The following is a 26,937-nucleotide window of genomic DNA, read 5'->3' as shown; positions in this document are numbered from 1 at the left end:
TTCCTCACATGATTATCCCGGCACTTTCACTTTTCCATATATAGGAGCAACTCACACAGTGACAGACAAACTAGGTAGAGGTATAGATCTCAGTCAGATGCCTAATCGGTGTTCACGTACACGTACACGTACACACACACACTTCACACGCTCAAGTTTTTTGGACAGTAGTAACTGAGTGAAGTGTCAGCCCTGCTAATACAGACGTTTAGCCCTTCTATTCAGCCAGGGAAAGGCACTAAGGACAGAGCTCTTGAACGACTGCATTGATTTACCCATCAGGAAAAGTTTCAAAATCATGAATGGACCGGTGGATGGCTTATGTGACCACACCCTAGATGGTGAAGGTGGTTTCATGTTCACATCAGAGTCTGTGGGAGAAGGACATCCAGGTAAGTAACTGGTTGTGGGGGTACAGACAAGTCAGAATATTTTCAGTTGAAGTCTGTTTAAGGAAGGCTGGTGACGCGTCCAGTCACTGTCAGTATTATCATATGGGGTGATGCTGATAGTGGAGTATTTTCTATTCATTGTTGATCCATTGAGACTTCAGAATGCTGGTGGTTATGATGCTGTATCAACACAGTGAATGTTGCCACTCTAATTCACCTCCGGGAACTGGCTGTGTGTTCCTACCATGTGGCAATTTGCTCTTGCTGCTGCTTATTTGTTTTCCATCTTTCTTTCAGTGGATTACACTTGGGAGCATACTGCATCTCTGAGAGCCTCAGGTTACACACATGCTGAGTTCCATAACCTTGAAGTTTTGTGAAACTCTCCTGCATCCATGTTCTGCCATAAAACTCTCAGTCCCCAGTGACAAGACTATCAGGCTATTTTAAAGCATTAAAAAACACAAGCCCCATCACCTATGCAAGGAAGCTTCCCCCCTTCTAATACTCCCCCATGGTCTGTTTTTTGTTGAAACATATGGAATTTGGAATTGCTTAAGCATGCAGTGATCATTTATTTACTAAAACATATGTATTGTCAGCAGAACTTAATTTAATTTGAAAAAAAAACAAAAAACAATCATGTGCCAAGAGAAAGTATTCCCACAATTGAGACTAGAGGCCAATGACCTATCTGATGTCCTTCCAGGTGTATTGTAGAAAACCGTTTTGCCTTCCGTTACTTTTGCCATCACAATGTATGCCAGGTCTATGGTCTCACCTGGGTGATTAATCAAATGGGGTGCAGTGGGAAAAAGACCTATCTGAAAAAGATTAAAAAAGAAATCAATGGTAAAACCAAAACCATCTCTGCTTTTATGCCTCTCCAATTTTTGCTCACCTCCACACTATTAATTGACTTCTATGGGTCAAATCCACAGCTGATACAAACAGGTGTATCTCTCTTAACTTCAGTGGAGCTCTCTCATGTTACAGAGGCGAGTGATCTTACATCAGCTGTCAGGGACTGATGTAACAACACCAAGAAACAATCACACCCAGCGGAAGGAAGGCTTCCACCTTAGTGTGTATTATGAAAATATAGAGCACAGGTGATTATTAGCAGAAAGTGTCTTACATCATTCCAAATGGCTTTTTAATTTAAACCATCACTCTCAAGGATGATGTGTCTGAAATGTCTCTTCATTGTTTTTTAATTCCCTTGGTCAGTGAGGGTGAGCCTGCAAGCATTTGGAGGCTTGGTTCAGATAAATAGCCAGTAGTTTAACTGCTTCATTTAGTGCAGTAGTCACCAACCAGTAGATCGGGATCTACTGGTAGGTCTTGGAGCCTCTGCTAAGGTGATCCTGACAGGTTTGGCCAAGAAGCTATCAAGTGCTGGCTCTTCAGCTGCCCGCCACCCACTGCTGCGCTTCTCCTGTCCTTTGTCTTGGACCTGTCCCCTCAAGAGCCTCCTGCTTACTAGGCAGGAGAGGGAGAGGAGGATGCTTATGTGAGGGTGTCCCCTCTCCCACTCTGTGTCCTATCTCCAAGAGCAGAGAGGGGGCACAGCAGGTCTTGGGATGGAGTTTGCTGGCTGCTTTTGGGAGCAGAGCAGGGTCAGGGCAGGGGTGAGCTTATCTTAGCCCCACTGCACCACCACCCAGGAGCCACCTGAGGTAAACTGCACCCCAGCTGGAGTCCACATCCTGAAATCCTGCCCCCATCATCAACCCCCTTCTGCACCCCAAGCTCCTGCCCTAGCCCCGAGCACCCCTGCATTCAAATGCCCTGCCGGAGCCTGCACCTAGAACCCTTTCCAGCACCCCAACTGCCTGCCCCAAGCTCAGCTCAGAGCCCCTTTCACACTCCAAATCCCTTAATTGAAGTCCAGAGCCTGCACCCCAACCTTCTGCCCCAGACTGGTGAAAGTGAGGGTGAAAGTGAGCAGGGGGCGGGGCCTAGGAGCAGGGGCACAAAGGAGGTGGGGCAAGGGTATTTGGGTGTGATGTAGATCTTGGATTGCACTTAAATTAAAAAAGCGACCTCGTGCTTTAAAAGGTTGGAGACCACTGATTTAGTGTCTTTTCCTCTCCACTCTTTCCCCATTTACTCCATCTCCCATTCTTTGTCCTGATCCACCTTTTAGCTTAGCTGGCCCCCAAATTCCTTTCCTCACCTCCAAAAGTTCCTCTTTCAACTCTCAAGAGCTTCATTGATGTCCGGCTCCCTCTTTGCAATTCCCAGCAGCTGCTTAGCCCCCCCCCCCCCCCGTTCCCTTTCTGATCACCAACAAGTGGACTAGTTGCATCACTGGTGATTTTTCATTGAGTATTCAGGCTTTTCTCACTCCCTGCTGAACTCTCTGTCTGTATTATTTAAAACTCCCACATGTCATGGCATCCTTAAATGGAACTTCCCCTCCTCCCCCTGGCCTTAAGAAAATTTAGGGATTTACAAGATTTGTGGGATAGTATCACCCACAGTAGAGATGGCCAGATCCTCTGAAGTCTCAAATGATATTTCAGGGAAGAAAAGAGGCTTGTTGTAGATTAAAAATAAGGAGAGAAGGAAGGTAAAACATGGCAGAGCTTTTTGAATTCTGCTACGTAAAAATATTTGGGTTTATTTGGATCAAGTCAATTGTTGAGCTAATGTATGATCTAATGTTGGTGGTTTTCAAAACAATAGACCCTTTCTCATGCATAACAATGTGAAAAAAACAGCCATTCCTCCCAAATAGAAGTCAAAAGTCTTTCAGATTGGGGCAGGCAAGGGTGGCACCCATGCACCCTTTGCTCTATCATACTCCTTCTATCAGGCCTTGTCTACACTTGTTGATCTACTTCAGCTATGCAAATAGTGTAGCTGAAGCTGACATACAAACCGTGGTGTCTTGCATTCATTAAGGTCAGTGGGGGCTGCTCTCTCGTCAACACTGGCTACTCTTCTGGTCTTGTTGGAATGATAGCATCGATGGGAGCACGCTTGGAGATCAATTTATTGTGTCTACAGCAGACATGAAAAATCAATGGCCGGTGGAATGGTTGCTGCTGTACCAGTCCCTGGTGTGATGTAGACAAGCCTCAGTGGCCTCTAATGGCTGTTCTGGCTGCTGGAGTTCACTGGGATGCAGTTGCATCCTAGCTAAAACTCTCTTCTCCCTAGCTCCATGAGGCCCAGGGACAGGTGATGTAGGAACTGCAACACTGGCCTGTAGCAGCTGGCCATTTATGTTAGACTGAAGTCTGCTTTGTGCAAATTTTACTGTGCAGTGAAACTGACTTGAATCAGATGTGTGTGTGGTGCAAAGCAGACTTAACAGGGCTGAGGTGCTACCCTAAGGTCTGTAGGACGCGTCCTTTGGGAGAACACTATTGAATATATGTAAGTCTAAATTCTTAAATGCTACCTTTTGTGACTGTGTTCTTGTTAAATGGCTTAATTGCTCAACCTATTGAACTTGAATCCAGGATTCTCCCTTAGTCTATTTTCATAGACGACTCAATTGGTTACACAGAAGTAATATACACTGCAATAGACTCATGGCATAGTCACAAGAATGGGATCCCAAGTTTGCTGCGTGTTAATGTTACAACATAAGCGTCCCTGAGTACATTGGTTCTGACTTGGTGTCTGCATAGAACTGACTGAAGTAATGTATATGGTAAAATTCCCAGGCACTATTAGGAGATATCAAATACTGCCAGGCTGGAGTTGAGCAAACAGCAAGAGAGAGCACTTTGTAACAGAAGACAGAAGCAGGCAGGGAAATGCTCATACATTGTAGAACACTGAAACAGATGAGCATTTGTTACCTGTACACACATTTAATTTTGTGATCAGTGAAGAAGAGGAATTGGTTACACAATTTTAATTAAAGATGAGCCAAACTAAATAACAGCTTTGAATGTCCACAGCCTCTCAAGATGTTAGAGACTGGATCCAGATTTGAACAAAGCTAATTTTTATTTGAAACGTTAATTTAACACTAAATAGTAAAACTATGAAAAATCTAACATGTGAGTCACTGGGGTTGAAGCCAATGTTTATTTTGGCTTACACTCACATGGGTTTGTGGCCCTCATCCTTCTGTCACTTACACTGATGGACCCGTATTGTCTAACATGGAATTACTCGTGAGGTTTCCTCTGAGTTTCCAGGGAGAAAAAGTCAAAGTGTTGTAGAAATCTAAATCAGTAAATATATAAGGTGGAACCTGGCATTCAGCTGCAAAATTGTATGAAACCACAAATTGCTGTAGGTGGCAGCTCAAAACCACAAATCATCTTAGATTTTTTCAAAACTAGGTTCAGTTCAGAGGCAGAGGCTGAAATATAACTCAGAGAGGAGCTAGTTTTCAACAGGGTCAGGATTTCATCCTGAGTTTTCAGTTTTTGCATTTGTAACTAAAACTGACACCAGTTGACTCTTGCTTGGTTTCTGGTTTAATTGGAAACATTTCTCTGCGATTTCCTTTTTAATTTGTAATTAGCCCCTCCAGTCAGTGGAATGTCTAAATGCCCAATATTTCTCTTGACGCCTCTTGGAATATAAAGTTTCGGCAACATTTCTTCTGGAAAAAGAGGTGCATAAGAATGCCAGTGTGTTCTGTGCAGTGACTGGTGGGAGATAGTTCAGTACTTTTTAAAAGCACTCCCAGTTTTGGGTGTAAAATCTAGAATGGATGCTTTAGGGGGACATTACTATGTCAGTTGTACCAAAGTTCCCATCAAGGAGGACAGAAAAATATTTTCTGGATATTGCACTCAATGACCTGGCTTTTGTTGTAGCTGTGCATGGTGATGGACACACCATCTTTGCAAACTTTAAAATGGGTATACTGCTGAAATTTACAAGAATTGACCACTTACAGAACCATACTGTCTCCATGATGTTCTCTATACCATGGACTCTTTACAGAAATTGAAGCAATCGGGCAAAGCAAAAGGCTGGAACATCCTACACAAGTTAATGTCACATGCACGATATTAATAAATCTAGCAGCATGGTTTGCTATTGGTGGATCCTGTAGTTGAAGGGGTGGGATTGTATCAGAGTTATAGCCCCTTTTTAAAAGGGTTAATTGATATTCTAAATACTATGATGATATTAATATTCATTAGCGTTCACATATTACAGATAATCTAACAGTTGGTGGAAAATTATTAGAAGAGTCTGTTTAGAAACAGAGAACACTCACAGCATTTACATATTCACATTTTTCTTCCCCTGTTGGATACCATGGAGATATTTGTTTGAAAAGGCATTTCATTTGTGACAAGTGATTATCCCTCTCCTCTCTGGATATTAGAATAATTTCTAAGATTACTCCAAGAAGTAAATCTCCTGGACTAGATCCATTTCTGAGCTGCAGTGATCCGATCTGCTATTTTCATATAAATGCCCCTCTTAACAAGCGAGGCAGGGAAAATACAGGGAATACATTTCTATTGAGACGTAATGACCTCCAGTAACATGCTGTGTGCATTACAGGTACTAAAAAGACCAGATTCAGCACAAACTGTTGAGATCTGACAATAATTAATGAACTGCCGTTACACAAGCCTGACAAGTTAACATTATATAATAACTCCCTGGCTTCCACCTTAGTAGCTCAATCTCTTCACAAACATCTCAGAATACAGGTGGGCTGTCAAAAGTGGGATATTGCTCTTAGAAGGTTGATAAACCTGGGTGCTGTTAGACTAAAGAGGAGAGTGAATTCCACATCCCACTTTAAGCAGCTCTTCTAATCACAACTGCATATGGGAAGCCAGATAGTTTCTCAGGTCAGCAGGTCTCAAGTCATTTAAGATTTGTTCTACATTGAATTGTCCAGGAGAACTGACCGCCTGAGAAAGGGAAACCATGCTGCATCCTCTTTGAAAATGGTGCATTGTGTTTTGGAAGGCATTGTGTCTCCTGAGTCGCAGTGCCTCCCAAGTCCCACACCTTTGGCCTTTAAAACTTAAGCCCTCCTCTCCAGCTGAAATGGCTGATGCAACCTTAAGTAGAATTGCCTGCAAACAGAATGTCTGTAAGAGTTTTCCATGAAGAATCAGGAAGTCTTTCAATGTGATAGCTTCAATGTTGTTTCTCAATGTGGTATGCCTCAGACCTGATCCTATCTAATCTAATCTATCCATCCATCCATCCTCGTCCACTCAATCTACCTATTCTCATCCACTTTATCTATCTAATCTATCTATCTGAGTGGATCATAAATTATTTGAAACAAGCACATTAGCTGACTTTGTAAGGGTATCATAGCTCTCTTACCAAGCTCCTCCAGTTCTGAGAGGGCCGGCAATTTAAATCCAGATCCAATTTTTGACACGCATTTTTCATTTTAACGTGGCTGATACTGGACATAAAATTACCCTCTCACCAATGACACCTTTATCTGGGCCTTCATTTGTCACTCTACAAATGTACACCATCCACTGGCTATAAAATAAATATCTCAGAGTTCCAAATTATGCTCCTCAGCAGAACTCTGATTTCACACCAATTCATACTGTCCATTCAGGTGTCATGGAGGATTTCACTTGTGTTGTCACTTGGATCATGTTGGATTGCATTCAATAACTGAACTTGTTAATATGCTATTGAATAAGATGAGTTGAACTACTATTTTCTGGCTGTGGGGAGCTGGCTGTTCCAGATGCTGCCCTTTCTGTTTTTTTTTTTTACAGTGGATACATCTTTTATTAATACAATTTATTTATTTGGAGAGCTGAAAAACCAAAATCCAAACAAAAATATCTCTGTCCTGAGAGAGAAGGAGCTGGGGTCTTTGTACTTGATGCATCACCTCAGAGAGACCTAGGGATTGGCCTTGGGTATTTTGTGCCTTCAGTGGACTTCAATTTGTAATCCCCTCCTGATTTCCCCCCTCTGTTCTACTCCACCTCTCTTCCACGCCTAGTAGAGTGTGGGGATTGTGGGAGAAGGCTGGGTAGGACAATAGGAGTCATTGAATATTTGTTCTTAAAAACAATCAAGAAAATATCTATGGATGTTTATAAAGTTTAAAGTTCTTTTCAGCTTCTTTCTTAGCTTTATCTGCTGTATTCCCCAGAAATGTATTGCACTCTCTATTGGGCTCGAGGAGGTTATCTTAATAGCTGAATGTTGTCTTTTTTAGAAAGACTGTTGTGTATCCCTTTCATTTTTCACTCAGAAGTCGACAGGAAAAACAGGTGGGTAAAGTTGTATTCAGAGGTAATGTACATCACCAGTCAAATGCTACCCTGAATCTGATGTTGAATGGGTTGAGGCATCATCACTGTGTATCTTCTTTGCCTGCAAGATGTGTCATATGGCTTTTAAAATCTAGATAAGCTTAGAGACTGCAGTAATGGGGACCATATAAGTATGATAGCTAGGTTACTAGACAGATAGACAAAGAATTAAGCAAAAAACTGCTCCCACAAACGGTTTTTACTTCACCGTGATGCTACCAGTCCATATTTTCTGTAGAGAATGCTGTTTTAGATACACAGCTCTATTCTTTTTCAGATAAGATCTGTGATCAGATCAGCGATGCTGTACTAGATGCTCATCTTCAACAAGATCCAGATGCCAAAGTTGCTTGTGGTAAGGCCATGCACTTTTTCTTTTTTCACTTAGACTAGATGAAAAATGACTATTCCATTACCACCTGTTTGCTGTTCCCCCTTTAGCATATATACGTGTAGGAGGTTGATAGCAATAGGCGCCCACTCATTTTTTTCTAATTATCACGTTTATTTATTCCAGTGTTTAGCCGTCCTGACAGCCAGGAAGCTTTTCCTAACGTACAACCTAAACATCCCTTGCTGCAGTTTAAGCCCACTGTTTCTTGTCCTATCCTCAGATGTTAAGGAGAATAACTTTTTAGCCTGCTAGTCCTTCCCTTCCTCAAGGCATATTATGAGGATAAATGGTTTCATATGTGCCAGGAACTAGTACTATGGAGATGGGACTAATAACTCCATTTATTATTTGTGTTCAGTAGGGGCTGCTCAGAGCTCCATTACCAGCAGTGAAATTATTTGCAATAGCATGTTAAATTATCCTCCTTTATCCCAATTTCCTTCTTTCTGTAGAGACAGTGTGTAAGACAGGCATGGTGCTGCTCTGTGGGGAGATCACATCCCTCGCCGTTGTCGATTATCAACGAGTAGTTCGAGACACAATTAAGCACATCGGCTATGATGATTCAGCCAAAGGTTGGTGGAAAAATTCCAGGAATCCTGTTTCTTGCCAGCATGGTGTGCTGGTCAGTGAATAGTTAAAAACATAAGAACTGCTCTACTGGGTCAGACCAAAGGTCCATCTGGTCCAGTATCCTGTCTGCTGACAGTGGCCAATGCCAGGTGCCCCAGAGGTAGGGAACACAACAGCTAACCCTCATGTGATCCTTCGCCTGTCACCCATTTCCAAACAAACAGAGGCTAGGGACACCATTCCTAACCATCCATGAATCTATTTAGCTCTTTTTTGAATCCTGTTAAAGTCCTAGTCTTCACCACATCCTCTGACAAGGAGTTCCACAGGTCAACTGTGCTGAGTGAAGAAAAACTTCCTTTTATTTGTTTTGAACCTGTTGCCTATTAATTTCATTTGGTGACCCCTAGTTCTTATATTGTGGGAGTAAGTAAATAACTTTCCTTATTCAATTTTCCACACCAGTCATGACTGTATAGACTTCTATCATATCCCCCCTTAGTCTCCTCTTTTCTAAGATGAAAAGGTCTTTTTAATCTTTCTTCACATGGGACTCATTCCAAACCCCTAATCATATTTGTTGCCCTTATCTTAACCTTGCAGAACAGGTATATCTCCATGTACATACTTGTGCTATATTTGGGCTTGAGCTGCTCAGACACTGCCACGAGAGAAACATTCTGACTTGGTCCCAAGGAGAAACCATTCACTGTATGGTTAAAGCTCATAGCAGAAAAAGGCAGCTAGGAAAATCTTTTGAACTGTAGCATATTGGCAGAGTAGTACTAGCTGTAAACTTGTGCTATAGAATCTAGTTCTCAGTCTAACTCCCTGTAACTTGTATGTTATTCAAATGACCAACCCGACTCATGTCAATTGGTGAGATGGACTGGAAAGAGAAGACTTGTTGAATTCAAATCACGGAACCTTGGACTGCATCCGTAGACTGTGCCCAATGGCACCGTACAAACATAGAACAAAGAAACAGCCCCAGCTCAGAGGGGTATATTTCGTAGCACCATAAATTGTATTAATGATGCAAAGAGCAGAGGGTCTTAGATTCGAGATATATTTCAACATTCAGTCTCTGTAAACTTATCAATCATATTATTTATATATAGCAAATGTTTTTCAGTTGCCATGAAGATTAAGGTTTTTTTTAAAAACGTTTGTTTGTAATATTTCCTGGTTGAGATAATCATGTTGGTACAAGACTTCTGAAGAGAGAATGGTGGGAAAATGCTGTATAAGCACATACGCTAGTTGGCTCCAAAAGCAGAACATTGTGTAACATTATTGCTCTCAGAAAGTATTGCCACATTCAGTAGGGTAGAAATCTCTTCTTGTACCATCTCACCACCAAAGCAATATGACATAGCGAATCCAGTCAAAATCCTTCCCCTGCAGAAACTATCAAAGAAAAGCTAAAAGGGTCAGGATTTTTCCCTTGCGGAGTTCTTTCCCATCACAGCTTATTTAAAGGAAAGAAGGCGTGGAGTGTTTTTCAGGTAGACAGTTGTCTGGATATGCATATTGAATGTACAGGAGTTTGATCCTATAGTTGGCTAGCTCCCAGTAGCTGAAATTTTGGGAGAGATGAGTATAGGGAAAAGTTGATTAATTTCTACTTAACTGGGGATGAAAATGGGAAATTCTGCCAAAATATTCTGCAAGGCCTTGACAGGTTTTTTTTTAAATCCTTTTCACTTGGCCTTTGAAGGCAAAGCTCTCCTTTAAGATCTGGATGGCAAGTCTGAAATCTGCTTTCCTTACATGTGTGGATCTCCCATTGAATCCCCCTCCCCATATGAGACTCTTATATGCATGGAAAACAGAATGTCAGAGCAGAGTTCCACCAAGAGGAGAATTTTACTGAAAATGCCCGTTTGACAGAAAATACAGTGGGCCTTTCATGTTGTTCAGTAATGTCATAGAGAGTCCTAAAATATTAATTCCAACTGTATTCAGATCATGCTAATCTTCAGGAGGTGCTTTGCTGTTGGCTAGTTTCCCAGGGACATTAGATATAGCGGTTGGAAAGAAACTATTAGCAATGCTAATGGCTCTGGTGCTGCAGCTTGGGTTGATTTTCCAGAATCAGAGAAACTAAAGGGGAATTGTATAGTGTTGTTTTCTTTATGCTCCTGCCAACACGATTGTACCCTAACATGTTCTATTGCTTATTTGGTCTACTTCAGCTTCACTTAGCTTATGTGGGGAGGCTTCTGCCATTTACCTTGGGAGAATATTCCTGTCTGACATAACCCTGAGAAGAAATATTCTTCATATTCAGATGGTCCTTTACTTCATTTCATTTCATTCATTGTCCCTAGTGGTATTTCCTTAGACTTGTCCTCCTTGGTGTTTATACTAAATGCAGTGATGACATAGCATGTATAAACTCTAATGGGGAAGGACCACAGCAACTGTGCTCATGCATGATTTCTTATTGTTCCTAATGTTGGGACTTTCCTGAGCCCTGTTTTAGATGAAAAGCCTGTGGCTAAGAGATGACACCTCGCTGTGAGGCTAGGCAGAGAAAAATACATTAGAATGGCGACACTGACAAAAATGCCAAGAGCAAAGTGCAGGCAGATCGTGAGTTTTGGGGCAGCGTGGTCCAGGGTTGGGATTCCGGGCATGCGGTTCCGTGTTGCTGTGCTTAGTTGTGCGGGGAAGTTCATTTGCTCCTGGTGTCATCCTCTAAACAGGCTTCGACTACAAGACTTGCAATGTTCTGGTGGCACTTGAGCAACAGTCGCCGGATATTGCCCAAGGTGTTCATCTGGACAGGAATGAAGAGGATGTTGGTGCTGGTGACCAGGTAATCAGAAAAGATCCATGTTTACACAAAGAGTAGTAAAGTGAAACACTCTACAGGTTGAACTCTCTGGTCTGGAACCCTTGGGACCTGACTGGTTCTGAACCGGGGAATTTGATAGACCGGGGAGCTCAATGTCAGCCCCTTTGCTCTTGGAGGCCGACCTAGCTCTGCATCTGGCCACTGGCCACTGGGGCTCTCCTGCTCTGTCCCCTAGAGTGCTGTTACCCCCTATTCCCGGTCCTGGGGTGACAGGACTCTCCTATTCCGGCTGCCAGCCCTTGGAGCTCCCCTGCTCCAGCCGTTGGGGTACCACCGCTCTGCTGCTCCACTCCCTCAGGGCAGCGCCTCAAATTACCAGGTCTCCATTCTTTCCAGGTCTGGCAATGCTTCTGGTCCTAGCCCCCCATTTTTTCCCCAAGAGGGTGCATCTACATTGCACCATAGCTTGAAACATAAGCTTCTTTTTTGAAAGAGTTTATTTCAGAATTTGGTGCTGTCTACCCAGTGCCAAATTTCAAAATAACCCACTATTCCAAAATGTCCCTTACTCCTCATGGAATGAGGTTTACAGGGACATCAGAATAGTGACCTGTAATTATGGGCTTGCTGTGAAGACGTGGGATAGCTATTTCACGATACTCCGGTATCCGAAGTAGTATTGCAGTGTAGATGTAGCCTATGAGTGTTCGATCCCCAGAGCACGCAGAGGGTCACTGATAATGCTGGACCAGGTATGTTTCCAGACTAGGGAAATCCAAATTACAGTATCAGTTTATAGGACAATCCACTAGTACACTCCAAGCTCTGCTTTACTCTCAGGGCTGGGATAGATAGGATCACTGAATCTCCTTAAAAGGAACACATTTCTTCAGAAAAGGTCAGGGATAGAAAGTGAGGGCTTAATCCCTTCCCACAAAGACATCACTTTTTCTAAATCAGTGGTTCCCAACCTTTTTGAGCATATGGACCCCTTTTCAATCTATTACAATTTCACAGACACCCCCCATCACTGGGGGAGAAAAAAAAAGGAAAGATCAAGCCCATGGCGGTGGGCCCAATCCTCATTTTTAAACTTTCCCCGGAACCTCTGCAGTACCATCATGGACCACAGGTTGGGAACCACTGTTCTAAATCAAACCCAGCACGGTCATAGTTAATGAGAATTTGTACAATCTCGCCCTGTGCTAACACAAAATAAAATGCACGTCTATGTGAATACATTGATGGAGCTGCCAGGAGGCCAAGTTTATCACTGGTGAAACTTCTTTGACTTCAGTGGAGTTACATTGAGGATAATTTTATTCCTCACAGGAGATCATGCTGTAGATGCTTGGCTAGTTTAAATTGTCGTAGCATGGAGCGGTGGCAATTTACACACCAGCTAAGGATCTGGGCCCTAAAGCCTAGCAAAGTTAGCTTTTTCAAACATGCTTCATATTTCTGTCTTAGCAGGCTTACATTAATCAGAGCAGCGCTTGCCCCATAAGATTAAGTAAATAAATAATAAACAAACAAGATCGTTCAAGATATTGCCACATTTACATGCCTCTTGAGACTGTACATTGTAAAAAGGTGTTCATGATCAGTGTTTCAAGCACAAGCAAGAAGACAACATTTGTAAAACGAAGGCAATTCAGCCAGAACATTTGTAACTCTCATTTATTTCCCAGAGGCAGGGATCAGTTTTAATATAATTGGCGTTCCATATAATTAAGACTGTCCAAGGCATATTTCTGTGAGCTGAATAGCACATGTAGATAATTACAGTCTCTCCCCAAGAGATAGATACCAGCCTAAAAATCCTGCAACTCCAATTGAAGCCAATGCGAGCGCGTGTTTAACATTTACAGTAGTTCTCATTAGCGGTAAGAGCTAGTTTATGGTAATGTTGTTGAGAATTGTAATGGTATCATCATAGAGGCTGGGAATCAAAGTAATTGTACCCCCAAGTCCTCATGAGGACTAAATTAACTTGCATTTCTATCAGCAAAGGGACCCAATAGAAATGCATTTGTCCTAGCTCCCATCACAGCAGTAGCTGAACACCTTCCACAATGTATTTATTCTTGTAGCACCCGGGAGCGAGAGGGCAGTGCTGTTATCCCCAGGTAACAGGCATGGAAGGGAGAAACAAAATGACTTTTACCAGGTCACAGCAAACAGGTCCAAAGCGCTTGGTCCTGCTTCCTCGCTGCAGTATTTCTCTAATTCCATTTATGAGGTGTCATTCCACAGGAATGCTGAGGAAGAAGCAGTAAGACTAAGGGAATACCTCTGCTAACACACACCATTGGCCTGTTCAGGTATACTGTGTCTCTTATAGGGGTTGCCAGGTCTGAGAACAAAAAACTGGGACATCTGGGGTGCTCCTGAGCACATGAAACAGGCAGCTGGAAGTATGTACTGAGCATCAGTATAGATTTCCCAGAGCAGCTACCTCAAAAAATTGGGGGCTGTTGGGAAAGCCTGGACAGGTAGGTGGCAGCCCGTGTCTCAAGTTGTATTTCTAACCCTAACCAGGCCACCTTCCTCACTGTGAAACTCTGCCTAGGAACAAAGCAGAGTTAGTTCCAAAATGTGGCTGAATATTTTCTTTCCATTTTTCCAAGGAGATAAATCACTTGTGTTATCTGGGGATAGTCCTTGCCAATAGGGTGGGTGGAAATTTTTCCATCCAAGCTGTTATTTAATAAAACACAAATTGCCTCCAGAAATGTCTGATTTCTACCGACAATTCTGGGGTTCTGTCATTGACTTTTCAGCCAAAAACTGAAAGCGTTTTGAACAAAAACTGAAAACTACTGGGGCAGGGACTGTCTCTGATGACGTGTCTGTGCGGTGACTAGCACAGCAGAGGCCTGCTTTCGGCGGAGGGCTCTCAGATGCTATTGTAACACCAACAATAACAACAATCAAAAGTAATTGTAAGGCCCTGTTTGATGTTTGCTTCAGGTGAGATGGTGGGGTCTCTGGGCACTTCTGCAATGCTCGTATTAATAATTTAACAGAATTGCAAACTCTGCATGTCCCAGCGATTTAACATCTAACCCTCCCCTTCGATGGCAGGGCTTGATGTTTGGTTATGCAACAGACGAGACAGAAGAATGTATGCCTCTCACTATCATCCTTGCTCACAAACTGAACACCAAGTTAGCTGAGCTGAGACACAACGGTGATCTCCCTTGGCTAAGACCTGACTCTAAGACACAGGTAAATATTGCTTTCTCAGTCTGTTTTTCTCCTCTGCTCAATACAGTAGCTTTAGGAAGGATCCTTTCAAGTCCTGATCACTTGCAGGCTAGATCAGTAAAGATCACTGATCTATCTAGATCAGTAAAGTCACCATTTTACTCTCCAAAAAAATCACAGCTGTCTTTTCCTGGTTTTCAATTGGAACTGCTATTTGTCTAGTTCAGGGTGTCACTTCAAGTGGGCAGAATGTCCACTTTATAACACGCAGTTTGATTTCAAGTATCAGAGGGGTAGCCGTGTTAGTGTGAATCTGCAAAAGCGACGAGGAGTCCTGTGGCACCTTATAGACTAACTGAAGTGTAGGAGCATAAGCTTTCGTGGGCAAAGACCCACTTCGTCAGATGCATGTAGTGGAAATTTCCAGAGGCAGGAATAAATATGCAGGCCAGGATCAGGCTGGAGATGACCAGGTGGATCCAATCAAGGAGGATGAGGCCCACTTCTAGCAGTTGATCTGGAGGTGTGAATTCCAAGAGAGCAGAAGCTGATTTTGTAGTTAGTTTGATTTCAGCTTCTTACTGACTGCATATAAAGCAGTTCCTCTGCTCAGGATGCAATCTCTTGAGTGTCACAAAAACTGGTAGCATGCATCTGGCTCTTGCACAGGGTACTGCACAGCTTTGACAAAACATTTAACTCTTTTGTACCAGGAGACGGGTGCTCCCTGCTGTCCAAAAATATGTACAAAAAAACCTAACGTGCAAATCTGATTCATCAGTACCTATGAATTAAGGCTGTGGTTTCCATAGAATCCTAAGGATTTGAATTTCAATACGATTTGAGACCCTAATTGATTTAGGCGCAGTTGAAAATAGGGATGTGAATGACTAGTCGACTATCCAATAAGCAAATGCTTATCGGATAGTCAACACACTAGTCGACTAGTTGCTTCCCTGCCCCCTTGTTGCTTCTATCAGAAAGAGGTAGGAAGGAGGGGGAAAGAAGAGGGTGTGCTTCAAAGCAGCAGTGCCACGTGCAGCCTGGGGTCAGTCCACAGCTGACCCCGGGCTGCATGCGGTGTTTCAAAGTGGCAGTGCTGCATGGAACCTAGGGTCGACCCTGAGCTCTATGTGGCACTGCCACTTTGTAATGCAGCGGGAAGCATGGGACCGGCTGTGGACTGATCTTTGCAGCACTTTCTCCTTCGAAGTGTACCAACAGCCTTGGGGCTGTTGCTACATTTCAAAGGCGGAGATGCCCTTATTGACTAATCGAATTGTCGATGCAATTTGCATCAACGATTCGATTAGCCGATTAATCTAAATTTAACATCCCTAGTTGAAAATCATAATCTTAGTATGTATTTCTAAGAGTGTCACTGGGGAGTGCATGGTGCTTAGGGATAACTTATTTGATTTGTACAGGAGCCTTTTGAATTTGGGGCCTCTTTGCTCACCAGTATATTTAGCAAATGGGAAAACCATCCACTTTATGCCTCACACCCATTAAACAGTTGTCTCCTCATATTTTGTTGCCTGCCTGCGGATCTGGTACAGCACAGCATGGTGTATGGCCTGCTCTCTCTTTCTCTCAACATTATCATACAGCGGTTTCTTTCCCCCCTCATTCCTCTTCAGGTCACTGTTCAGTACACCCAGAAAAATGGAGCTGTCATCCCGGTCCGTGTTCACACCATTGTGATATCTGTGCAGCACGATGAAACTATCTCGCTGGAGCACATGCGCAAAACCCTGAGAGACCGTGTCATTAAAGCTGTAGTTCCTCCCAAATACTTGGATGAGAAAACAATTTATCACCTCCAGCCCAGTGGGCGCTTTGTCATTGGAGGGCCACAGGTGTGTTTTCTTATTCTTTTCATCCTTCTACTAATCTGCCTTTCCCCATCGCATTGCTCTGCAGATGAACTTGTGTCCTCAGCCTGCATTTCTAACAGAAGGGCACAGACTGAACACGTGTTAAGAGACCGGTCCTGCAACTTTGGAGCCAGTGGGAATTTCACCACTGATTTACATGGGATCCAGACCTAGGCCTTAATATACAGGTTGAACCTGTGTAATCCGGGATTCCCTGGTCCGGCAACGTCTGTTGCCACAGATGTTCCAGGACCAAATTATTCTGGTGGAGGGCAGGTGGCTGGGCTCCCCACTGCTGGGCTACCTGGTGCACTGCATCTGGGCAGCCTGGCACAACCCAGCAGGGCTGCCAGGCTGGTGGCAAGGGGGAGTCAGCCAGGAGGCAGTGGCTGGTCAGGGCTAGAGGGAGCCGATAGCATGGGAGCCTAACCTACTCTGGTCTGGCAAAATTCCTCATCTGGGACCAGCCAGGTCCTGAGGGTGCTGGAGCAGGGGGTCCAACCTGTACAGTGTTCCAAAGGACCTTCTGAGAGCATGGTTATGTCCTATGCAGATAAGCAAGTTGGGCCAATCCTACTTTGAATATTTCTAGCCCCCCAAGGGGCTGGGCATGCTCAGATCCCATTGAGTTTAGCATCTCACAAGAGCAGACCCTCAATCCTTTCTCAGGCAAAACATCCAGAGAAGCAAAAGGGACAGTCCAACATTTAGCAGCTGATGACTGGGGGCCTGCTTTTCAGAGGTGCTGAACACAGCAGCACAAGCTGAAGCCAGGATTGCTCAAGAGGGGAATAGGAGTGAGAGTTTTGCCTGGCTAAGGAGTAGGGGCCAGGATTTGGAGTTTGATTTGACACTCAGTGAAATGAATGGCAGAATTCCCATTTACTTCACTACTGCAGGACCAGGCCTTTAGTTCACATTTTGTAAAAACATCCTCTTAGATCATTCTTTGTTCCTCTCCCCCTATGATGCTTCCTTGCAGAACTAGCCAGCACAATGCCCTCTTATCGGGGCACTCCTGACTCTCGGGGCTATTTTTTGTCTATCCTTGTTTACCCTTCTTCTTCTTTTTTTTTTTTTTTTTTTAAATTCTCTAACTTTACTGAAGTCTCTCTCAGGTATTTCTAGAAAGGCTGTTACCATAATATCTAGGTACTGGCATGCTGGGGTATAAAGCATGTTGCTAAAGTTAGTTTGTCATTGTATTATGACCTATACTAGAAATGTAGACTAGAAATGGTCAGTTAATAGTAATATTAGTAATAAACAAATCTGTGCAGTATTACCAATCTAAGAAACACCATCAGCATTGACAAATATTGGCTTTATAAATAATACTGAGTAGCGTATGACTTTTTTCTATTAGGGAGACAAGGTGAGTGAGGGAATATATTTTATTGGACCATCTTCTGTTGGTGACAGAGATAAGTTTTTGAGCCCCACAGGACTGCTTGCTTGCTTGCTTTCTTCCCCTCCTCCCCCTTTTCCTGTTCCCTCCCAACATGGCTACAACAATACTAATTTCTTCCATGTCTTACTCTGTTCTGTGTACCTTCTCATACACAGAACACACAGAAAAGACCATGGCAACAAAAGTAGGGGTGTGTCTAGACTACAGGGTTTTGTCAACAAAAGTTGGCTTTTGTCGACAAAACTATACCTGCGTCTACATTACCGCCGCATTCTGTTGACAGTAAGTTGACAGAATGCGGCGGTTTTGTCGACAGCGGTAAACCTCATTTTACGAGAAATAACGCCTTTTTTTGAAATTACTCTTTCAAAAAAAGGCACTATTGCATGGAAACTGCTTTTTCGAAAGAGAGAATCTAGATTCTCTTTCGAAAAAGTGGCTGGCTTTTTTGACAATACTGATCGTAGTCTAGATAGATGTTCTTTTTTGACAGAGGCTTTGTCAACAGTATCTGTCAGGTGTGCCGTCTAGAGGTAGCCTAGAAATGGGTAGCTATGGAAGTCAGATTTATAGGGAATCAAACACCTGTTCACGCTGCCTCTGCAGTTACTATGTAGGCTACATCTACACTGCAGCACTAGACATGCTAAATTTCGGAAAAGCCTCTTTCGACAATGAAGCAGAAAAAGATATGCAATTCACATACTGCAAATTGTGTTTCTTTTTCCAGTTTATCTTTGCAGTGTAGACCTAGCCAAAGTCATATCTCATTTGGGCTCTTGGCATCCCATTTCCAAAGCTAATGATGACTTGCATTTTGGCTTTGGCAATTTGAGAGCTATGGTGAATGCCAAGTTATAATGAAACTTCTGTAGAGCATCTTCCCAGCAGCAGCAGCACCTAATGGCTCCTTAATTATATACCGTCTCCCTTAAAAGCGTGACTCCATAATGTGAGCTCTTTTTTTTAATCACCTTAAAAGTGATCTCTGTGTGAATATCTTGTCTCTCACTCATACATCTGATGCTCTCTTATAGGATCCTTCAGTTAAGTCATAATAATGCTAAGTTCATGACATCCCAATCATTCCCACTGCAACAGGCGGCGCTACACAAGCCTAAATTCTGAATGCACTGCAGATCAAACAGAAGATTCCCAGGGGAGAGAGCTCAGATTATATTCAAGATCAGACAGCTGAAATTCCATTTTCTGTCATTCAGAATTTTCTTAGCAGAACTGGCCAAACATTTTCTGTGAATATTTCCTAAGTAAAGCTCTGCCTCTCTGTTTATTTACTATCTGCAAACCTCCCAGTGATTGAGTTTTATTGCCATGAATTCTCTACAAAGAGAATTTATAATAATCCTAAAATGTAAGTGACGAAGAACCCTCAAGTCATGTGCATAACTAATTTAGGCAGCCTCATCTTCCTATCACAGATAGCCTCCTCCTCCTTCCCCAGTTATCTCTATTACACCCATCTGTTGCCATTTCTTGTCTTAAAACAGACTGTGAACTCCATGGGGGCAAGGATTGTGTTTTCCTATAGAGCACCCAGGATAATGTGGTCATGATTAAGACTTGTGGGGGCTGCCAAAATGCAAATTATTATTAACTAGCACATTAACCCAGCTTTGCTTGGGTCTTTAAGGAGGGCTCAGGATAGCAGGATAGAGGTGTGGCGGGTGCAGGAGTCAGGGGTGGGGTGTGAGGAGGGGCTATGTGAAGGGAACTTTGTGTGTGTGTGTGTGTGTAGTGGAGTGGGAAGGACAGAGGAGGTGAGGCCTCTCCCCCGAGATTCATACCACGGATACTTGTTCTTCCTCTTTCTGTTCCTGTCAGGAGCAAGAGCAAGTGCACAGCTCAGCTGTCCCCTGTGCTCCCCAGCCAGAGTGAGGAAAACAGCACACTGTGCACTTTCCCTTTGCTCCCTGACAAAGAGGAACAGCCAGCAATGGGATTACGCCCCACTCCATAAAGGGATTACGCCCCCTTCAGAAAGTATCCAAAGTAATAGAGCCTGATCCTGCTTCTAGTCAGTCCTAAGGTTGCCAGGTGTCCGGTATTCACCTGGACAGCCTGGTATTTTCGCATCCTGTCTGGTAAAAAAATTCAGAGAATACCGGACACTTAAAATGTCCGGTATTTTCTGATTTTTTTCCCCCGGCCAGGAGGCGAAATGCCCTGCACCTGGCAACCCTACAAACACTCAGCGCTCAGCTTCCCTCCACCCCGAGTCCCCCCTGAGCCCCAAACACCCTCGTCTCCCATGCTTACCTGGTTCTGCAAGGCTTCCAGCACAAAATGGCTGCCAATGCTTCTCCTTAGTGCTCTTAGAGCGGTCTTAGTGCTCAACATGTTGTTTTAGTGCTTGGAGTCCTTTTTCTTTTTGCTCAACAACTTTGGTCTCCCCCTCCCCTTTTTCTCCCTTCAACAGAATTTTTTCCCAGTATTTTTTTGGGGGTAAGAAGGAGTGTTCGATATTTTTGTTTCAACCATCTGGCAACCCTAGTCAGTCCATGGAAGAATACCTATTGATGTCAAGCAAATAGATCTGTTTTCAGTGTGGTTCCCATACAAGAGTCATTTTGAAAGCTGATTTTTGGGATGTGGTGGCAGCTAAGAAAGCTTAGAATATCTGCCTTTGGAAAAGGCATTAGGAAATATTTCTGGGAGCAATAGGCATCTCACTAAATGCTCCTCATTAATGTCTGATCCAACTCTCAGTGAAATCAGTGGGAGTTTTCCATTCATTCCAGTGGGCTTGGAGTCTGGCCCTAAAAGAACTTATATAGCCATTGGTATGGTAATTCAGTGAGATAAGCTCACAGCTGCTGGTGCACCAGAAGAACACACAAAGCATAGTCTTGCTTTCTGGAAGTTGCTTTCTCTGGGAGGAAATGACTGTAGTCATCAGACATTTTAAGGGCTCACAACCCGGAGCCATTTCAATAAAATGAGAGAGAAATAGTGGAGTTCTTTGTTCACAAAAAGGCTATTTGCGAATGAAAGCATGAGAGGTGATACTTGTTTGACTATCACAGGGTGATGCTGGCGTGACTGGTCGAAAGATCATTGTGGACACGTATGGAGGATGGGGAGCCCACGGAGGTGGTGCCTTTTCAGGCAAAGATTATACAAAGGTGGACCGGTCGGCAGCATACGCAGCCCGGTGGGTGGCCAAGTCTTTGGTGAAAGCCGGGCTGTGTCGTCGTGTGCTGGTGCAAGTATGTTCCATTTTTGAAGGTTGAACCTTTTCATGTTTCTGTTCTCCCTGAAAAATCTGCCTTAAAAAAATGGGTTTGTGAGGGAGAGAGCTGGTGTGGTGGCTGGCACTTCTCAAGCTATCCTTACCTTGGTTATGTCTGCAAGGGGGCAGGTGGAGAGAAATCAGAAGTTTATGGAACTCTGGAAGCTTAACTTAGACCTGGACTGAGCGTTCAAGGGTGAACAGGAGAAAGGTCTGGTTCTGTTTAATTCAAGATCATTGTCACTGGGACTTTCAGCACGTTAGCTCTTCCAGGGCTAGGCTTTTTTGGGTAGTTTGCATTCTGCTGGAGATTAATCTGGATATTTACGGGGTCCATCAGGTTCAGGAGGAGGGTGTTCGGATATGACAGAATATGGAATAGTTGCATAGATAAGTTCCAGCTAGCAGGTGATGGTTTGATCAAGAGAGGTGTGTGATGCTTTGCCCTCATCTTTTGCCATCATTGAGAGTGGGGCATGTCAGAGGGTTTAGAGATCATCTGGAATTGTCCCATTATTGGATAGGAGAGACACAAAGTCCCAGGAAAAGGGGGCATTAAAGTTCAGAAGCTCCAAATGGAGCTGTTAGCGTTCAGACAAAAGGTAGGTAGAGATGGGAAGTGAAAGAAGAGCCTTTATTTCCTCTGAGCTGGTTCATCCAGGCTCTGTAAAAATGTTGGTTCTGTCGCGTGTCCTGCTGGTCATACGAGGCTCCATCCTTTTTTTCTGACTAATGCTTTTGTCTGCCCAAGGTATCTTATGCCATTGGAGTGGCTCAGCCTCTCTCCATTTCACTGTTCACTTATGGAACCTCTCAGAAAACCGAGAAAGAGCTCCTGGACATTGTGCACAAGAACTTTGACCTTCGACCCGGAGTCATTGTCAGGTAAGCATGTTGCAGGAGCACACTTATATGAAACAGCCACAGTGAATACCTCAGCTGTGTCTAGACTGGCCAGTTTTTCCGGAAAATCAGCTGCTTTTCTGGAAAAACGTGCCAGCTGTCTACACTGGCCACTTGAATTTCTGCAAAAGCACTGACTTCCTGCTGTAAGAAATCAGTGCTTTTTGCGGAAATACTATGCTGCTCCCGTTCGGGCAAAAGTCCCTTTTGCGCAAAACTTTTGCGCAAAAGGGCCAGTGTAGACAGCTCAGATTTGTTTTGCGCAAAAAAGCCCCGATCGCAAAAATGGCGATCGGGGCTTTTTTTGCGCAAAAGCGCGTCTAGATTGGCCACGGACCCTTTTCCGCAAAAAGTGCTTTTGCGGAAAAGCATCCGTGCCAATCTACATGCTCTTTTCCAAAAACTTTTCTGTTAAAAACATTTCCGGAAAATCATGCCAGTCTAGACGTAGCCCTCCTGTAACTTCTCTCAAAGATATATAAATCTTACCGAAGCCTGTACAATCTCCTGTGCTAATATAGTATTGGTCCCTATCGCACAAAAAAGATGTTTTACTTGTGTTCATAAACTGGAACTATTTCTGGACCTAATAGTATACCAGATCTTAGAAAAAGCCAGATGTAAGTTCCAATGGTTTCAGTCAGAGTTTTGTATTGTTAGTATAACCCACAAACCTGAGTGTGACATATTGTCGTCCCATGCAGTAGTACATAGGCCACTACTATGGCGAAATAATGAGTGTGTTCAACAGCCTCACCTGACAACCAGGTGGCTTTTAGCACATGCGGTAGAGGCACATGCACTAAGCTCCAGAAGTCCCAGGTTTGGGTCTGCCTGTCAGTGTTACATTAGCAAACAACTTATTCCCCCTCTCAAAATTTAGCCCTGCATAAGAGGTTACTAAAGGTACATGTGCATGTTTTGTATTACATGTAATTGAAATAGTTTTGGATCCCAGTAATGTTAACTCATTTTTACTAGGAGCAGGCCTGAGGCAAATTTATTAGGTCAGGAGCTACCCCTCTGAGTCATTTTTACTAGAGTTGTTTGAGAAATGGAGACTATTTTCCACAGACATTTTACTGAAAATTGGGTCAACATTTCCATTAACTGCAATGGGCTCTGAGTCTATCCTGAAAAAGCTTCATACTAAACCTTAGCTCCACTTGCATGGTCATTATGCCATACCAGAAGTTAACTGGGACATTCGTGCTTCCAAAATTCAGTCCATTTGCTGGGCTGGAAGCAGGAACTAGCCCTAGTCCGCAGAACATCAATGATTTATTGTGTCACGCTTCAGAGTAAAGCATTTTCTTTTCTTTTTCTTGAACACTTAGGGATTTGGATTTAAAGAAGCCCATTTATCAGAAGACTGCCTGCTATGGTCACTTTGGAAGAAATGAATTTTCATGGGAGGTGCCAAAGACACTTGTGTTTTAGTAATAATGAGTCCATCCCCAAAGCAGAAAGCAAGAGGATCTCCTAATCAATAAGATGCTGGCAGAAAGCAGGAATGACTAATCTTTATCCAGCTCAAGAAACTGCAGATTTTAAATGGATAAGATATTTTCATGGAAATTAATTCTTAATCTCAGTGCCTTATCCTATTTCTTTGTCAAAGACATCAAGGGCAGAGTTTTTATCACCAGAAGAAGAGAAAATACAGTTTATTTTACTGCTGCTATCTTGGTCAAAGGCAAAAGCTGACTAGGACATACAAACAATGTCTGGGCCTCAACGCTGTGATAATATGATCTTACATTCAAAAAGAATGATGTCCCCCATGACTCTAAGGTCTTCTCACACTACTGGACACTAGGAAATATGGGGAGCCAAATTTTCTTAGAGGCGCTAGTATTACCTACAGAAATATGGCATTTTGATTGCAGGCTTGTTATTGTGTAACTGCAAAATAGCTGTTCCTTTAAAGACTGTTGTTAGGTACTTAGACTCTTTTACTAGATACCTCCACTTACCACAGTGTTCCAATCAGCTGTGATTTTGTGACTCAACCTTCTTCTTTTCTACTGACCTTGCAACAGAAAGCTTTTCACTGCTATGTTCCTATAGGTCCTTCTTTTCTATAACTTTACATATTAACACATCAAAATTTGGAGTCACTGGCTCACCTCAAGGTATGACACATTAGAGCCCTATTGACTTCTTGAGGTGGGTGCTAAAATGAACGTTGCCTAGTGGTTCTAAACACTGTACAGCAAAGTCCTGCCGGAATCCCATTTTCATAGGTTGTTCAAAGGCATGCTGTCAAGGTATCATCCACAATTTGTTGTGGTTATTTTTCTCTCTGGAGTCTGTATAACAACAACCCTCTGGGAGAATGATGCTGAAACCTTTTGATTAATTGAACTGTGCTGCCCATTATTTTTATGCAAACAGTGGCTTGTAATTCAAGGGCTGCTCAGTACTGAAAGGTGCAAGCCTTTGATTGTTGGCATCGAACGTTATAGGGGGACAAAATAGGCCCACAAAAATAACCTGAAGGCATCAGAAATAAAAATGAAAGGTCCCTGTTTTAAAATTGGAGCGACCAGATTTGACAGCACCTTTGCCTGAAAGTCAACAATTGAATCATCCACTAGATGGCAGTGTGACTTGTTCTTGCTTCAGAGGTCTAACATCTTGGGTCTCTAGGCATAGCTTGAGTTTGGTACATGTTACTACCAAAGTTAAAAGCACCAACTTCTTAGTTTAGCAACTCTGATTGCAAAATATGGTCGAGGGATCTCTGTGATCTAGGCAATAGTTTGTTGAGGGGCAGCATGTAGTTTGTGCGCTCACATATTGTGTTGTCTTCAAGTCTGAGCCAGTGAAAGGAGATGGGATTAATCCAGTTCTGCAGAGGACTTTGGGCCAGTCTTGATTATATTGGAGTCAGGGTGGCTTTTCTCCTTGACTAACTGAAACCAGGCTCTGGTACTTTGTCACCAAGAGTACATCTAGACTATGGTGCTATTTCGGGATACCGGAGGTTTCCCGAAATAGCTATTCTGTGTCTTTTGAACCAGCCCATTAATTCAAAATAGATTTTGAAATAAAGGATTCGCTAGTCCAACATCCCTGTACTCCTCATTCCATGCAGTTATGGGATGTTTCAGAACAGTGGTTTATTTCAAAATCTGATTTTGTGTAGACAGTGCCAAATTTTGAAATAAGCTATTTTGAAATTAGATCGAAATAAGCTACGCAATTCACTTAGCTCAATTACATATCTTATTTCGACCTACGGGTGCTGTGCAGATGCACCCCAAGAGTGAAATTAATCCTGCTGCAAGGGTTGCCACTCAAAAATCACATGTGGATTAAGGGTTCAGAGGACTTCTGCACTGGAGAAATTTTGCTCCTAGAAAATGCAGTTTCTTTGCATATTTCCTGACTTGTTCTGAACATGGGAGGAGTTGGAATAATCTAATGCCTGACTCATTGCTGTATGTTTAAGTTTGTTTTTGTGTGCGTGGCTTGCAACTCATACCTCCAGAAAAGAGAACCTGGAACATCAATCCACTGCGTCCTCTAGCCTCCCAAATGCTTGCCCACAACAGGAAAATATCAAAATGCAGCTGCACGTAAAAGAATCATTTTAGGAAAAAAACCCACAGTGCAGCTCTATAGTCCTTTTGACTCACTGATATCCAGACCAGAGTTGCATAGTTTGTTAATTACGTTATTTGTAACTGCCAGCCCACAAATTCTACCTAGGCTCAGAGAGGCAAGCTGGTTTCTTTGGACCCTCTATTACTAGTGATGATACATGGGGTGAAGAGGCCAAATGAAATACACTTGTGCTGCTCCATTGCCTTCATGTTATTCCCTAACTTCCTCCCAAAAATCCTCTCAGGATTAATGGGGCTGTGCAGGTGTAACTGAAGGCATCATTTGAAAACCAAGGGCTCACACCATGAATTTGCTGGCATAATTTGAACTTCAGATGCCCTATGGCTAGTTATGATACCCAGGAAGGACTCCAGACTGACTGTTAGGGGACAGGGTAAGATTTCAGGGTTTGTTATGTTGCAACCCTGCGAAGTCCATTCTCTGTGCTGGGTTGGAAGAATCCAAAGGCTGTTTTAACTTATGCTATCTACAAATGGCCCTGAGGGTCCAAAAATGGGCTAAAGATTGGTGATAACCCCCTGGGTGTGTCCCTTTTCCACCAGTTGCTATCTCTCTTCCTTGCTATTGCTATGTTGGGAACATGGGGGAGAGGAGTAAGTGTCATAAGAGCCTCTACGTTGGTTCTGCAGTAGGGGGACCATCTTTACCTTGAGTTGATCTTCCCTGGATGGTTTTGGCATGGAGCCAGATTACCCGAACAGTGCAATACACAGTGATCTGCATTATAGAGTCTGGCCCTTTATTGATTTCCATACTAATGAACACAGGCCAATTTTTGCAAAATGACTTTTGTTGATAAAAAAAAAAAGCCAGGCTTTGCTGCTTAGTTACTACAAAAAGAAGGTGCTATAGTTTTTCAAAGGCTACCTAATCAACTCTTTTCTGCACCCAAATATAGGCTACTGGTAACAAGTGAGTGTGCACTGATCTTTTGGCCTCAGGATTAGGATGCAAAACCAGATTGCAGTTCTACACCTTTCCTTCCTCCAGGAACTCCACCAGGAGGCTCCAGGTAGGCTAGTGGTGATCTTTCCACTGCCTTCATTGAGCATTAGCTTCATTTCCCACTTGGAGGAGGAGTAAGCCACCAAACAACCTCCCCCCCCCCTGCATCCTAGAAAGAACTCAGCGATCTTGAGAACCTTGTAGAGCTTCATATAAAAGTGCCATGATCACATCATGAGCAACTCAAGCTGCTGCACAGGAAATGGTAGCCACAGTTCTGGGCAAGGGAAGCTCATTAC

The 26,937-nt window shown here is 43.2% G+C and overlaps 1 protein-coding gene across 1 annotated transcript; it reads left to right on the top strand.

Moving 5' to 3' along the window:
• Positions 1–44: 44 nt before the first annotated feature.
• Positions 45–25,578, top strand: MAT1A (methionine adenosyltransferase 1A). The gene is made up of 9 exons (XM_006129927.5): positions 45–392; positions 7,917–7,994; positions 8,486–8,608; positions 11,318–11,430; positions 14,497–14,640; positions 16,260–16,478; positions 20,952–21,134; positions 21,909–22,042; positions 23,398–25,578. Exons 1-9 carry the CDS (start codon positions 299–301, stop codon positions 23,498–23,500), a joined length of 1,191 nt encoding a protein of 396 aa, XP_006129989.1. The 5' UTR covers positions 45–298; the 3' UTR covers positions 23,501–25,578.
• The last annotated feature ends 1,359 nt before the right edge of the window (positions 25,579–26,937 follow it).

This window comes from Pelodiscus sinensis, chromosome 8, assembly GCF_052426305.1.
Source record: "Pelodiscus sinensis isolate ZL-2025 chromosome 8, ASM5242630v1, whole genome shotgun sequence".
NCBI lineage: Eukaryota > Metazoa > Chordata > Testudines > Trionychidae > Pelodiscus > Pelodiscus sinensis.
The sequence above is the reverse complement of the archived record's forward strand: the minus strand, read 5'-3'. Positions and strand labels throughout refer to the sequence as shown.

Excerpts from the sequence above, each read along its gene's own strand:
- MAT1A (XM_006129927.5), top strand. The coding sequence starts at position 299 with ATGAATGGACCGGTGGATGGCTTATGTGACCACACCCTAGATGGTGAA. Across the intron at positions 8,609-11,317 it reads CTATGATGATTCAGCCAAAG|GCTTCGACTACAAGACTTGC; the intron begins GTTGGTGGAAAA and ends TCCTCTAAACAG. Across the intron at positions 11,431-14,496 it reads ATGTTGGTGCTGGTGACCAG|GGCTTGATGTTTGGTTATGC; the intron begins GTAATCAGAAAA and ends CTTCGATGGCAG.